The 15,195-nt window shown below is 45.2% G+C and overlaps 1 protein-coding gene across 5 annotated transcripts in view; it reads left to right on the top strand.

Annotated features, from left to right (window-relative positions):
- Positions 1-1,304: 1,304 nt before the first annotated feature.
- The window catches only part of TGFBR2 (transforming growth factor beta receptor 2), a 110,621-nt gene continuing 96,730 nt past the window's right edge, over positions 1,305-15,195 (top strand). The window contains exon 1 of one of the 5 annotated variants that reach the window (XM_070575915.1): positions 1,305-1,998. In XM_070575915.1, coding sequence (XP_070432016.1) covers positions 1,905-1,998 — 94 coding nt within the window. In that variant the 5' untranslated portion in view covers positions 1,305-1,904. The remainder of the gene's footprint in view (positions 1,999-15,195) is intronic. The other 4 variants (XM_070575916.1, XM_070575919.1, XM_070575917.1 and 1 more) reach the window with 4 other exon arrangements.

Here is a 15,195-nt window from a genome sequence, read left to right as displayed (position 1 = left end):
CAAGTTGGCATTATGAAAAATTGACTTTACTCTGATTTGAGAAATTGAGCGACAGGGCCCAGAATGGCCCTGACTGGGGATGAGTGGTTGGGAGACTCCTGCGCCAGGGATGGCAGTGGCGTTGGCTGGGTGGCTGTGGAGGAAATGGGGAGAAGTAGATTTGGAACTCAACTTTCCTCCATTGCTAAAGTGGCTCCAGCTTTGGCAAAGCTGCTGGTGGGCAAGAAGATGCCCAGCCCTCTGACTTCACTGCCCCTCCTACATCCTAAACCTAAGAGCTGGGAAGAGTCATTTTCCTAAACGGCACATTCAGAGGAAGCTTCAGTGCTGGGTGGAACAATGGTGACAAGAATTAAGGTTCCGGGATCTGGCAGATGAACTCTTAGATTGGCAGGGACGATTTCGGAAGTTGGGTTTCCAGGGAGGGCTATTTACCTTTATTTCCAGTAAACCTGGCCACCTGCCTCTGCAAACAATCTTTGTCTCATAAGACAAGGGAGTTCATTGTGGGAACTGCTGGAAGATCTCCTGACTAGAGGGCCATACAGGATCTAAGTCTTTCAGCGCTGGAAGTAGGATGAGCACATAATTCATTATCCAACCAAGACACATGGGAAAGAGAATGTTTCTTAGTTGGATAATGATTACTTTTGAAACAGACGTACACCAGTATTATTTTGGGCCAACCTGGTCCCCCTAGAAAGAAGAGAAAGTTGAAAGTTGTTTAGTCCTTATCCCACCATTTCCCCTTTAGCAGAGGAGAGGAGAAGCTCTCTCTCTCTTCATGGGCACTAGTGGAAGGCAAACCTTGTTTTTTAGCTGACTCCCAGGCCACTTTTATTTTTACATTTTCTACCATAGTTGATACACTCTGAAGATAAGATTTCCCACCACTATCACTTTGTGATTGCTGATCTCTTACAATTAGTCACTTCATCGCCCCCAAGAAGAGGCAGTTCAAAATGCGAGACACCACCCAAGAGCTCATCAGAAATGCTACGTCCCAGATGTACTGAATCAGAATCTGCGTTTTAACAAGATTCTCAGGTGATCAATACGCACATGAAAGTTTAAGAAAAAACGCCTGGACTTCGACTGACATAAGAAAAACATCGTACACCGTGACGGTGTATGCATACATAACCGAAACAAAAGTTTGAAGCAATACTTACTCTTACTATTTTATTAGGCAAAAATGTGCTCACAACGCGTTAGATTTCAGCATCCACTCATGGGGCGCGACTTGTAGTTTGAACATACAACCCTAAAGCAGCGAGGAACAATCCTGAGAAGGCTGGGGGGAGGAGGAAGATGCTTGGTGGGGGTGCCATGGAAAGGATATACACTTTCTCTGTTCAGTTACTTTCTGAAACGTGTGCGCTTAGTCACTCCGGACTAAATACTTGGAGCGAGGAACTCCTGAGAGCGGTGAGGGGCAGCTGAAAGTTTGCCAAAGCCCTCGGAGGGGCTGGTCCAGGGGACATGATTGGCAGCTACGAGAGAGAGCGAGGGCTGGAAGCGAGGAGAGGGAGAAGGCTCTCCGGCGGCGAGAGGTCCTGCCCAGCTGTTGGCGAGGAGTTTCCTGTTTCCCCCGCAGCGCCCGGGTGAAGTTGAGTGAGTCACTCGCGCGCACCGACCGAAGACACCCCCACGCGCGCACACGCCCGGGGCAGGAGCCGGCCTCCTGCGCAGCTCCCCTCGGCCGCCGGGGGCCTCCCCGCGCCTCGCCGGCCTCCAGGCCCCCTCCTCGCTGGCGAGCCGGCGCCACATCTGGCCCGCACATCTGCCCGGCCGGCCCGGCGCGGGGTCCCGAGAGGGCGCGGCGCGGAGGCGCAGCCAGGGGTCGGGGAAGGCGCCGTCCGCTGCGCTCGGGGCTCGGTCTATGACGAGCGGCGGGGTCTGCCATGGGTCGGGGGCTGCTCAGGGGCCTGTGGCCGCTGCACATCGTCCTGTGGACGCGCATCGCCAGCACGATCCCACCGCAAGTTCAGAAGTCGGGTGAGTGGCCCCCAGCCGGGCTTGGCGGGGCGCCGGGGGTCTCCGGGCTCCGCGCCCCTTCGCTGCGCTTGACAGTCGGCCCAGCGAACGCAGCGCTGGGGCGGAAACAGGACAGTTTCCCCTCGGGGCACCCACGCAGCCCGACTCCCCTTGGCCGCAGGGATGTGTGAGTTTTTCTTTAAAAAGAGAAGGAAACTTTAAGGGGAAGGGGGCGCGGGGCACGTTTGGCCCCCTTTGTGCGGGCAGGAAAGGCGTTGTGTTGGCCGCGATCGAGGCGCGCCCCCACCCCCGGAAAGGGAAGTTTGAGAAGTTGGTTATCTGAAGGAGGCAGGGGAGCAGCGGCCCGGAGCGGCGGCCGCTCAGGCCGCCAGAGCAGCTGGCACACCTGGGGCCACCGCGGCCCGTGGCGATGCTGCGTGCCCACCCCGGTCTTGCCCAGCCGCCCCCTTACATGGCCAGTTACTCAATCCTCAGCCCCTGGGAAGGGCCACACATTCCCCCAGGCCGGCTTCTTGGCCCGGAGTTACTGTATAAAAGTTTCAAGAAAAGAAGCTATTTACAAAGGAAAGTTATCTGGCTGCACTGGCGGCTTGGCGTGGAGGGGTAGGGAGTGGGGTTGTCAGGTGGAAGGCGGAGAATTATTTGCTGAGTGCCTACTGGGTGCTAGGTGCTGCGTGCTGGAGATGTTGCCTGGAGCGAGACAACCCTGCCTTCCGGGAGCTGATGGTTCTATGCAATTTTCGTTTGGTGGAAACGGAAGGGTTAAAATCGTAAATCCGCTGCTCACCTGGTCTCTCTCTCGAGAGGTTTTTGAGGGGGGAAAAATGCAGGAATTGAGTTCTTAAGGATGTTATGGAAAGGATTGAACCCCTGAGACCTTAAAAGTTAGAATTTTGGCAGCTATGATCCACATAACTGCAGCTGGGGTGTGGGTAACCGAATAGTTGGATCTTTCTGAGGCCTCAGTTGGCTCATCTGTAAAATGACCTGGTTAGATTTGGATAATATTACATTCCCTTCATCTTTATCATTTTATGTCCCTCTCTTCCCCCGTTGGTGACTTGGAGATGCCCTGTGTAGGTCTGGGATGAAATGTAGAGGATTTGACAGTCCACATCACGCTGAGACACACAATTTACTTACCAAGGGCCACAGGCTTTCCTTTAGGTTTGTCTAGAAGAAATATGCACGGTGTGCTAAGTGGTACATTTCGGAGTATTTGAAGTGGATTGAGAACTTTTAAAAATCATGTTTTATATTGAAGGTTGCATGGAGATGGGAATTTTTAATGGAATGAGGAAGGAGCACTATGGTAAACAAAAAAAAAAATCCTAACACAAATTTGAATTCTAGTGTTTAATGAAATCCCAGCCTTTCCTTCTTGGATGTTTTCCTATATTGCAGTAATAGAATGTTCAAGTGACTCTGATTATACCCCACACTCTTAAAAACTGAGTTATATTTTGCTAATAAATATTTTAAACTGCATCCTCAATTTTCTGTGTATGTTAAAAATCATTAAAGCTTTTCTTTCAGATTAGGAAAGAAGGAAATTAGCAGGCTCTGATTTTGTTAGGTTTTGTTTACAAGGATAAGATTTATGATTTGCAAATTCCAGACTCAATAGTTCATGAGTCAGTTTCATTTCATCTGTATACACACTTATAAACAGTTAACTTAAAAGCTTAGTGGGTTTTTATTTAGGCTTTTAAACAGTTTTCCAAAACGCACAAATTTCATATTTTGTGGAATTAAAGTTTCAAAATGGTCGAACTAAGGAATCATTTGAAATTAAATTTTTGAAGATAGTTGAAGGTCGAAGGGTATAATGAAGCTGAGAAACCTAATTCTGTGATTGCGTTTTAATTTTCCAGGTAAATAAATGGTTTCGGGATTTTTCTAACATAATTGGTACACTGTCAAAACATTTTTCAAAATATCTTAATGCATGATAAGATATGAGGAAATGAGACTATTTACAGCCTCCTATTAGGTCACCTAAAAAAATCCATCCTCTGTTGAGAAGATTGACAGGCAGGTAAAGGATTTCAGTATCAGAACAAACTTCACTAAGAAATATACTTAAAATTCTTTAAATTTTTGTTTTTGACTTAGTAGATTTCACTTTTTCTTAACGCTCAAAATTAAGTAATTATTCTTTTGGAGAAAACTTCAAATGTCTGAAAACTCTTCAGATACGAAAAATAGGACTTTTGCTTTTCAAATACCTGCCAAGAGATGCTTGTTGATGACTCACTGTTGGTAAAAGTGTCATACGGATAAACTTCTTTCCTAAAACCATGTTGATGATATGCTTGTTTTCTCAGGGTCAGAGACTAGAAATCACTAGGCCCAGAGTTTGATCTTTGGTCTATTTGTTCTTGTTCCCAGAAAGCACATTTTCATCTCTAGGCCACTTCCTTTAATAACATCTTTTCTTTACCCATTTATGGTTTATACAAAATACTCATCACATTTTGGATTCATTGCCTTTTTTTCGAGGCAGCTCCCCATGGTGATGAGCCCTCCTTGTTGTCGGGGTAGTCATCGTAACTGCTACATGGTTTCCATTTCAGTTACCAATCCTCAATTATCAACACAACGTTTAACATTTTTGTTTATTTTTTAACCCTAGTTTTCTAATGAAGAATGACACCTCCTTGGTGCCATCATGAGAAGTGGCCAGTACTCGTCTTCCTTCTCAACTACTCATAGAGTGTCTCCTTGTTCCAGGCAGGAGGGTCAGGCTTGGAGACACCATCCTGAATGAAGAAGACAGACATGGTCTTTGCCCTCCTTGAGTTTAACATACAGGAATGTGTTAAAGCTAAAGAGAAGGAAACGTATTTTAACCCTGTGTACTCGGAAGCTTTATTGAATGCCCGTGGTTTATTTCTAGACTCCTTTTTCAAAAGCTCATTTTGTTATTCATTGCACTAGGAGGGGGTGTGTGGTTGGTCTTTCCTTCTCAGTCCCTCTCAACATACTTTTTTCAGTAATCTGTTCTTTTCTATACCTGCCTTGTTACAGGCCCCCAGTGGGGCCACCTCAACTATCCATTTTGTAGCCAGCGTTATGGACCCAAGGTGCCTATCCAGTCTTTCCTTTGAGGATAGGCTTGGAGATAGAAGAGGGCAGGGTACAAGCTTTGGAATCAGGCCATCCTGGGTTCCAAACCCACTTCCTATTTTCTGACTGTGTGGCCTATTGTAGTTACGTTACTTCTGTAACCCTCGGTGGCCTCCTTTGTAAAGTGGGGTTAGGGAGTTGTGGTGAAGATGAAATGAAATAATGCTTTAAAGTGCTTCACGTAGTGCCTGCAGCATACTGAATGCACAGTAAATATCAGCTTCGGTTATTAGCATTAACTCTTTCATCAGGCCTAACAAGGTCCTCAGTGACCTGCTTCCCGTCTGCTTCTGCAGCCTCCCATCCCTCCAGGGCTCCCACTTTCCCGGTGCACTCTTTCCATCATGCATACACACATGCTATGAGCAGTTCAGGCAGCTGTGACTTCGTGCAAGCTGCTGTGTGTCTGGAACTCTTGCTACCTAGAAAATTTTCATTCTTCTTAGAAGACTTAAGTGCCATTTTCTCAAGGAAACCTGCTTTGAATGCCCCCGGTTGAGCTAAATGTCCCCTCCTGGAGACAGGCCTCTCTTTTAGCTTTTAACAATAATAAGCCAAAATGATATCTTTCGGTGACTCCCTTGTCCATGAGGCCTTTAATCCTTTCAAAGGCAAGGGGTGTGTCTTATTCATCTGTCCGTCTCCAGGACTCCCGCGGTACCTGGCACATCATTTAACACGCAGGAATTGCTGAGCCGAGCCTCCACATCAGCCTTCTGGAGGTAGTGCAACCGAGTCAAATATTTTAACCACCAGGCTGTCCCTGTTTTTTGCCAGTTTGGTCTGAATGGTAAAATCTTACTTTTAATGAGAATAGTTTTGGCTCTGACCCAAATAGACAATTTGGCTGTTTTTACACTATGCAATTGGTTCTTTTATTCTGATGAGTTCTGGAAAAAGATGCTTCAACTTCTGACAAACATGAGCGAAAGCTGCTAGAAGTTTTTATCCACCTCCTTTAGCTAAACATTTTGAATTCGTGCAGGGCATGCAAAGCCATTGCAAAACTTTTATTAAAAGTTTCACCAAAGAAATTTTCCAGTAAATACTGATTCTCTTTCTTTTTTTTTCTAGAAGGTTGTCGAAAGGAGACTTTCATTAAAAATGAAGTGCTGAAATCTAAATTTAGTTTTTAAGTTTCTTTTTTCATCAGGGCTTTATGTTTTGGTTGATAAGCAGTGATGCAGAGTTGCGCTAAGGGAAGTGGGGTCCTGCAGCAGCTGCTGTCTGCTCTGGAGCAGGGTGGGTATTATTTAGGTCTGGTGCAAACCACCAAAACAATTTAAAATAGGGTGCAGAGGAAACGTACTTCCTGGCTACAGCATGGCATTATTGAGCCAATTTCCACATAAAAGCATAACTCTCTCACCTTCTTAGCTTCTGCCCTCCGGGCCTTCACATACAGCTTCAGCAGATTTAACTCGTGATTTTCAGTAGAACCGACTTAGCATCAGCAACAAGAATGTCACCACTCATTTTGCACTCCCTCTTTTCCTTGTAAGATTTTGCTCCCCAGGTCCTCATTGCTTTTGCCCGAGGCTAGATGGTGATTCTCCTTGGTCGCCTGGCTTGTCAGAAGGGTTTGGAATGCTGAGCAGGCACATGGGCTCATCTCTGGGAGAAGTAGGGAGAAGGGAGAATGGACACTTGAGGCTCTGCTCTGAGCCAGCTGCTTGACATTACTTATCTAATTTAATCTTCAGAAGAAACCTGCAAGATAAGTTTTATTATCTTCATTTCATAAATGGGGAAGATAGAGTCTGCTCAGGGTCACTTGAGGTTTCCCTCTGTGTGTGTGTGTGTTTGTGTTTGTGTTCTAAGTTAGCCCTGCTTGCATTCTGCAGGCTCTTTTTGGTGTGGTGTATCTGTGTGTATGTGTGTGATGGGATGGAATTAGGGAGTGGGTAAAGAGAGATCACATTTGAGGAATGGGGGAACTTACCATCTTGAATCATCAGTTCAGTGCTCCTGGTATCATCCTTTGCTTGGCTTGGGTGACCTTCTTCCTGATTGTCGCTGTACTACAGAAAATCAAGACAGGGTAGAGTCTCTTTGCACAGGGAAACTCTACCGTTCCTAGTCTGATAAGGGCATCTTGGTCGTGGGACCCACTGTCGGTGACCTGTGGTTTGACCGTTCACAGCAGTTGGGCGTGCACTGTTTTCTTGAAGTGTGTTATAAACCTCAGATTCCAGGCATGTAAGACCAGCGTCTGTGTACAGGCCTCAAACAACTGTTGGTGAGGGTGGAAAGGGCAGAATTCATCTCACATAACAAAGAGGGGTGATTTGACTTTTGAGGTCTAAGTAATTTGAAAGCTTGTAGGTAGTTAAGATTTTTCTCCTGCCAAAAGGATCTGGCCTTTTACTTGCCATGATCAACTTTTTAGGTCTTGGCACTCAACACGGGGCAACTGCCTCCTTGGGTGTAGTCAGCTTAGGGTCTCCTGCGTAGGCTCTGAAGGGTTCCCTAGCATCTGTGTTTTATTTACAGGGCCGACGAGGCTGCAGATCATGAGAATGGACTTAGTTGCAGGGCAGGTGCCTATGACTGGGGAGATTGTGTCTAGGAAAGGCTGCCTGCTGTCAAAACATGCAGCTCTTCTTTTATTTCTCTTTTCTGATGAGACATTCCACCCCCAATTTTTTCAGCTCAACTAACATGTAGGCCTCGTATATGGGCACCAAGGGCCTCTGCCCTGGTTTTAGAGGGCCCTGCTCTTATTCTTGTCTGGTCAGGCCCCTGGCCATGGGGTGAGGAGACTTTGGGCCTCTGAGTCCAAACTCCTCCCCCCTTTTTAGATCATGTTTCAGGTACCTGGGAACCCAAAATTCGTTGACCAGATGGCCTGGACAGCTTTTACAGTCTACGTGGACCCTTGTGTCCCCCTTCCTGAGGGCCTTCATAGGCGCTGGTCTCTGTGCCTGAGAGGTAGCTAAGGGACAGCTGTATATGTGTAGAGTGTGTTAAAACTGGGGTGTCATACACATCTCACAAGGTCCCTCTTGCTGAAGGTTGGAGCAGGCTGTGGAAAGAGGAAGGCAGATGGTTGACCAGGCCCAGAACAGTGTGTCCCTGAAACACCCAGTTCCAGGGAGGGACTTGGAGTAGTTCAGGAGTTCTAAAGTTGTACTTGGTCTTCCAAAACGTTAGGAAGATATGTTTGTCAGTTAATTGAGAAGGATAATACCTGTGTTATTGAACAGTTTGTTAGCTTGATTTGTAACTCTGAATATTTTGCCCTATGGTATGCGGGTCCCCATTCGTCCTCTTGCTCTGGGCTTTCCAGTGTATGGTCTGTGGGCCCCCATTCGTCGTCTTGCTCCGGGCTTTCCAGTGCCGCGTGCATCTGGCATCAACAGCATCCCTTTGCAGAGGTGGCAGGTACACAATTAGTTTTTGTCGATTGTATCATATTTTCCCTGGAGTAGAGAGATTGCTCATTAATGAAACAGCTAAGGTTTGTTGGTAATACGGTGTTGTATTTCCTTTGGGAAATTCACTTTTTTGTGGTTTGTATTTTCCTGAAGGAAACTTTGGGTCTGTTCATTTGACTTGTTCTGTCCACTATTTCACTTATACATTCTTTTTTTTTAGATTTCCCAGTGCCTTGCTTGTATTTCTTCCGTGTATTAGGGGCACTAGGACAAGGTGAACCTTATCTGGATGTTTTCTTCTACTATTGTAAATATTTTATTTGAGTGATCCATGGCCTTCTCAAGCCTCTTTAAGGAGAAGAATATTAGAACAGTGCAAAGAAGTAAAAAGCCCTTCTGACACTATAAAAGGTGTAGGACTATCAAAACTAAGCTTTTTTTTTTTAAAGATTGGCACCTAAGCTAACAACTGCTGCCAGTCTTCTTTTTTATTTCCTTCTCCCCAAAGCCCCCCAGTACATAGTTGTGTATCTAGTTGCAGGTCCCTCTGGTTGTGCTATGTGGGATGGCGCTTCAGCATGGCCTGATGAGCGGTGCCATGTCCGCGCCCAGGATCCGAACCGGGAAAACCCTGGGCCACCAAAGCGGAGTGCGCGAACTTAACCGCTCGGCCGCGGGGTCAGCCCCAAAACTAAGCATTTTAGAGAGGTAGGGGTTTGGCAGAACAAACATGAGTGTCTTTGAAGGAAAATGTGGGGTCAGGTGCATATTCTCAGCCTATCCACAGCAACTCTCCATCTGTTAAAGTTGTCAGTCTGTGCAGAAGATTCAGTGACTTTGGAAGAAACTCGCTCTGCTGCTTTGTGGATGACTCCTGGGCATCCTGAAACTCAGCAAAACTTCTACGTAGGGAAATGGAATTGGCCTCATGCTGCCTGTGAGTGGCGTTCCTATCTTGAGCAAGCATCACTCACAAGCCTTCGTGGACAGTTTTCCCAGTAACGTATGTAGCTACCCCTTATTGAGATCTTGCTACTACCTGGATCGTGCTGAGCACTTCACTGTATTATTTAGCCCTTGAACCAACTCTTTGAGGCAGATTTTTTTTTTTTAATTTTTTTGGTGAGGCAGATTGACCCTGAGCTAACATCTGTTGCCAATCTTCCCTCCTTTCTTTTCTTCCTTCACTTGAGGAAAAGTGCCAGTCTTCCTCTATTTTGTATGTGGGACACTGCCACAGCATGGACGCTGACAAGTGGTATAGGTCCACACCTGGGAACTGAATCCAGGCCACCAAAGCAGAGCACACTGAACTTAACCACCAGACCACTGGGCCAGCCCATCTTGTTTTTTATATTCTTATTCTTAAAGAGCACCCTTGAAATTTATAAGCTTCAGCTTCTGCAAGACTCGACCCTATGACTATTGGTGGGATTTGCTTGTTGATTTAGAAAATAAATAAAAAATGCCTCCTCCTCCTCTCCCCTTAGAAACAGAGACCGAAGTCTTGATTGTTACATCACCAAACCAAAACATTTTTTTCTGGGTTTAGCTAAACCCTTTATCATTTTCCTCGTTTAGAGGTCCCATGCCAAGTAGAAAAGAGGTTGTAAATATGTAATTATCACAAAACCTTGATCTTGAATGAAAGGTAACCCAGATCTGACTGTTAGTTTGAGATTAAGACTCTGCCTAGGAGACAGCCGGTGAGGTGAAAGCATGTTGCACTGGCAATCCAGGTGTCTGGGTGACCTCGTTAAGTCCTTTGGTCCCACTGAGTCTCATTTTTCTTTGATGTACAGTGACAGGAATTGGATCAGATCAGATTTTCAGCTTTTTCTGTTCTGAAATGTTTCATTCTGTGTATTAGTAGGGGAAATTATTGAAGTTGACTTAGAAAACATAATCCTTAACTAATCAAAGTAGAAAACTATCACAAGTCCTAACGGGTCAGAACTGACACATACCACAAACATCCACTCGAAGTTTGTTGGAGATGACTGCTATTAAAAAAAGAAAGAGAAACCATAGTTATTTTGAAAATTTCCTAGTGCAGCTGCCTGAGCGTGCATCCTGACTCAGTAGTGTGTTTACTTCAGCCAGCCCTCAGCCTCTTGCTGAAGAAAAGGCTCACTTGGTTTTGGTGGTGCTACCATCTCTCTGTGGTTAATTATGATGTTCTCACGCTTCCCTTCCTCTGAGTTGGTAAAAAGTTCTGTGAAGGGTTTTCCTAAGGTAGAGAATTAGGAAATGTTTTGCTGTGGCTAGGAAAAGAAAGCCCTAAACTACTATGTTTTTTGGAAAAGAAAGGAAACTTGTCTGAATATAGTCTCCTGTTGTCTTTCAAAGATTTCTCCACCACTTTTCCTAAAATCTTCTCAGAAAAGACAGAATTTGCTACAGATTGGCAGTCGTCAGACTGCTTTTTCAGGCAGGGGAGTAGCTGTCAGTCCCATAATTGCATTTCCGGAGTCTGCAGGCACTGGTTAGCACTGAGTAGTGGTCTAACTATTGCTTTGAGTGGCTATCTTGTTACTACGTATCGTATTTGTGTTTTATTCTCTAAAGCCCGTAGTATTGAAGAGGGAAAGACCATATACACAATATGATAAAATTTATCCTCAAATATGTGAAAAGGAAAAAATAAAAACCCAATAGTAACATTTTGTATTCACAAATGCCAGAGCACAGCTTGACAAGCGGTGCGTAGGTCCACACCCGGGGTCCAGGCCAGTGAAGCCAGGGCCGCTGAAGCCACTATGCCACCAGGCTGGCCCCATGATAACAATTTTAATACCTTGCTCTTCAAAGGGTGATCCAGGGACCAGCATCATCAGTGGCACTGAGGATTTATTGGAAATGCAGAAAGTTGGGCCCCTCTCCAGATCTGCTGCACCGAAATCTGCATTTCAACAAGATCTCCAGGTGATTCATGAAGCTCCAGAGGCGCCGCTTTAAAAGCATTAAAGCATTTTCCACAGAGGAGTCATGTGCTCTGCCGTGATTTCACTGGATCAGATCAGACTTGTTTCTGTCCCTGAGGAAGAGAAGGATTCAAGGAAGAGTAGCTCCTAGTTTATGAGGGTGTTTTGACTCCTAAGCTACAAGGCCCATTTTAGCTCTGTAACTAAGGCTGGCAGGCTGGCAGGCTGGCAGAAGAGAGAAGGCTCTGACGGCAAGTCAATGAATGAGTCAGTTTTAAAAGTCTCTTTCCTCAAAGCATCCTTCATGGCCCTTTTCTCCACTGAATGTCCCTTGATCACCAACTGTAGATCCCAGGGGTCCGTTTCTCTGCCGCACTCGCAGCATTTATCATGTTTACTCATTAGGCATTTAATCACAGGCGGCCTTGACATTTGTAGGCCTTTCCCTGAACAATTATACCTTGGCGTTTCTTAAAATATGTAGCACTCTGCTGTGTACAAAGTATGTACCCGATAAATTAATGAATTAATGTCACGTTTTCCAGGAAGTGGTTCTACTCTTCAGCATTTTTTAAAAAATCTTCTTTTGTCTTGAGAAACTTATGTACTCAGTGCTCAGTGAAGAGTCACTAAATTTTTCTTGAATTCCTCAACATTTATTTTAGACTGTTCTGAGAGCAACACTATTGGCTTTTTCATTGATTGGCTCCTGTGTTTCACTCACCATAAGAAAATTTTTTGCACCTTGATTACTTTCGTCTTCAAGACTTGTGGGTCTCTGTCAGTTCTGACAACCAGCTTTTACAACTACTTTCTGATTTTTCCCAATAATTTTATTTTCCGACTTTTTATTTCTCTTGACATCTTAACTATACTTGGCGGGGGAAAAAAAAAGAACAGAAAAAACTTTCCATTGCAACCTATATCTTGTGTTGCTTCCTGTTGCATCAAATCTCAACTTATTCATCAGAATACTTTTCAAACCTTGATACCTAGAATCTCTTAGTCAGACATTTATTTACAACAGGAACCTAGTTACACAAAATGCATAACCAGTTGGTTTCATTTTTGCTCTTAAATTATGCTACCACAATGCAAGTCTGAACTCTTATTTTCTGTCATCTGTAAGAATCTCTTCATTGGTTTCTGCCCATGGACACCCCCTGTCCTTTATCTCTTCAATACACGTACACTAGTTAAATCTCACCCCAGACGTGATTTTGAAAGGCGGCCCCTGCTAGAAAGCCTTCCATGGATCCCGTCCATGGATCCTAGGTGATTACAAAGCTCTCGCCTCCACTTTAAGGTCAGTGGCTGCATCACTATCCCTGGCTCCTAAGACACACAGATGGGACAGAGGAGTGGTTTGATGACCGCGTGCATGGATGAGGCCCACCTTCTGCCTCATCTCCCATTCTACCCTTGTGCGTGTCTCAGGCCCCGGAGCCGCGCGAACCAGGCTTCCTCAGACATCCTTTTGCTTTCAGATTTTCTAGCTCATGACTATTCTGCTCCCCCCAGTTTTCCCATTCTTTCTCCGTACCCTGCAACACCCCTACTCTTCTGAAATAATCCCTGGCCTAATGCCGCTTCTTCTGTTGGGTCTTCTGGGATTATCCCGGACAGATTTCCCTCTTTCTCCTCTTCACAGCCCGTCTTAACAGGCCCTGCTTCCTCCCACAGGTGGCCTTGGTCGGCAAGCCACTTGTGCCTCTAAGTGCGTGTATTTCAACTCCCTTACTACAATGAAAACTTTAAGGGAGAGAACCTTCTGTCTGATTCTTCCCTAGCACTCAGCACATATTCTCACTACAAGATTGTTGTTGTTTGGAATTCATAGCTTTCAAAGGCCGGGGAGAAACTGCTTATAAATCTAAGATGGGGTGACAAGATATATATATATGTATTTTTTGGGGGGTAAACTGCTTACTTTTTCACCACCGAGTGTGTCGTCAGTGGCTTTGTTATTTATAGCCACCTGCAGTCTTGTTTGAGAGAGCCGTGGGCTTGTGGGAAATTTCGGACGGTCTGATGTGTGTAAGCTGCTCTTTACAGTGGAGGCTGCTTCTGTCTCCTGTCTTTAGTTTCTGTGAATTTGGGGGAGCTGCCGTCTGTGAGTGTTAAGAGCTGTTGTTTTTCCATCCATCATGGGCCACCTTTGGTTCATTTATCTTCTTCTTGTGCGTGAATCTTTTGTAGAGGGCCCAATATGCTATGACTGTAGAGGTCAGAAAAGTCATAAAGTCAGTCATCGCATCTGACTCAGGACAGTTTTTTGCCACTGCTGCCTTTTATTTGGATGAATCACAGGTTATCTCCGGTTGTTGGGGTTGTTGCAGGGGCCTTTGGATGAAGGTCCTGGTGCAATGGAGAGTGGCTCAAGACACCCTTCTGCCTGCCTGAGGGAAAACAGCCAGATTCACAGGTGACTCCTGGTTGCACTTTCTGGAAAGCCTGTTAAAACAGCACGTGCTAAGGAGACTTAGCTATGAAGGCTTTCTTAGACGGGTGCTCAATAGGAACGATCTCTAAGGAAGGTCGTGAAGGTCGTCGGTCCCCTGCTCTGCCATAGTCTCCATCAGCTCCCTGCAGAGCCACTCTGGATACACGTGTAGTCTAGGCACCAGTGGTAGTGTCCTTCCTGTGCCAGCACAACCTCCAGACACGTCTCCCACCTCCCTGGATCGTCACCCATGGAGCCCCTCCTCTGTGGAAATTCTGGGGCAACTCCTGACTTCATAACATTACTTAGATCCGGACTGTCCATGCCCTACCCGCTCTATCTAGGGGGAAAAGGAGATGAAAGAAGAATTTTATGTCTTCATATTCTGTGGCACTTATTGAAAATGGTTTAGATAGGATACTTTTAATTTCATGTACCATTGGTTAGCTTTCAAAACTGCTGTAAACATTTCTCTCTCAAGTTTTTGGTGATGATGTTGGTGAGGATGTTTGTGGCTATTTATTATATAATCTTTATTCAGCACTGTGCAAGCATTTTGTCAAGCTCAGAGTGTTTCCTCTTACCAGAGTATTAATGAGATGCTTCTGGTGTCTTCAGAGCACAGGAGGGATCTAGTTTCTTAACAGTTCGTTGTTTACTTCTTGAGTAACTGTTGGAGCTCCAGTTAACTCTGCTTCAAGCCTCTTGGCTTTGCCACTCCTCAAGGTATAACATCTTTTCTATTAAAGCAATTGGCTGAATGTTAGATGCCTGTGTTGCTCATGTTCTGCCTGTCAAAACAGTTTTGTTCTTCTCTATATATAAGATTCAGGCCTTCATCTTTAAGGTCTGGGAAAGGAAGCCCAGAACAATACTTGACCTCTGATACAATGTACTGTTTTGATTATGATTAGTACTTTAATAAAATTTATCTAAAGGAGAGTCTCTGGAGTAAGCCTCTGAAAATCTTGGGAAAGTCTGATTGATCTGGCGTCACTTCTTTTAAATTATCGTCCCATGTCACGCAAGATGACGATGGATGCTGACGCGGTTGTTGGGCTCTCTAAATTGAAGTGTTGTGAAGTTAGAAGAAAACGAAGGGATCAGAGTGGGTAGCGAGGACTGTGCTGGTTCATTTGATCAGCGTCCCCAGGGCTGCTGCGGCAGGTCCCAACTTTAGTGAACATTTCTGCCCACAGCCCTCTTCAGTGCATATCTCTTGGGAACATATAAAATGTCTTTTGTTGTTCAAATTGCTGTTAAATTCATATTAAAAGCATAACAAGCATCGTAAAAATAGTCATTTGTCAACTTGTCCAGGCGG

Source organism: Equus przewalskii, chromosome 15 (genome assembly GCF_037783145.1).
Source record: "Equus przewalskii isolate Varuska chromosome 15, EquPr2, whole genome shotgun sequence".
Taxonomy (NCBI): domain Eukaryota; kingdom Metazoa; phylum Chordata; class Mammalia; order Perissodactyla; family Equidae; genus Equus; species Equus przewalskii.
The sequence above is the reverse complement of the archived record's forward strand: the minus strand, read 5'-3'. Positions and strand labels throughout refer to the sequence as shown.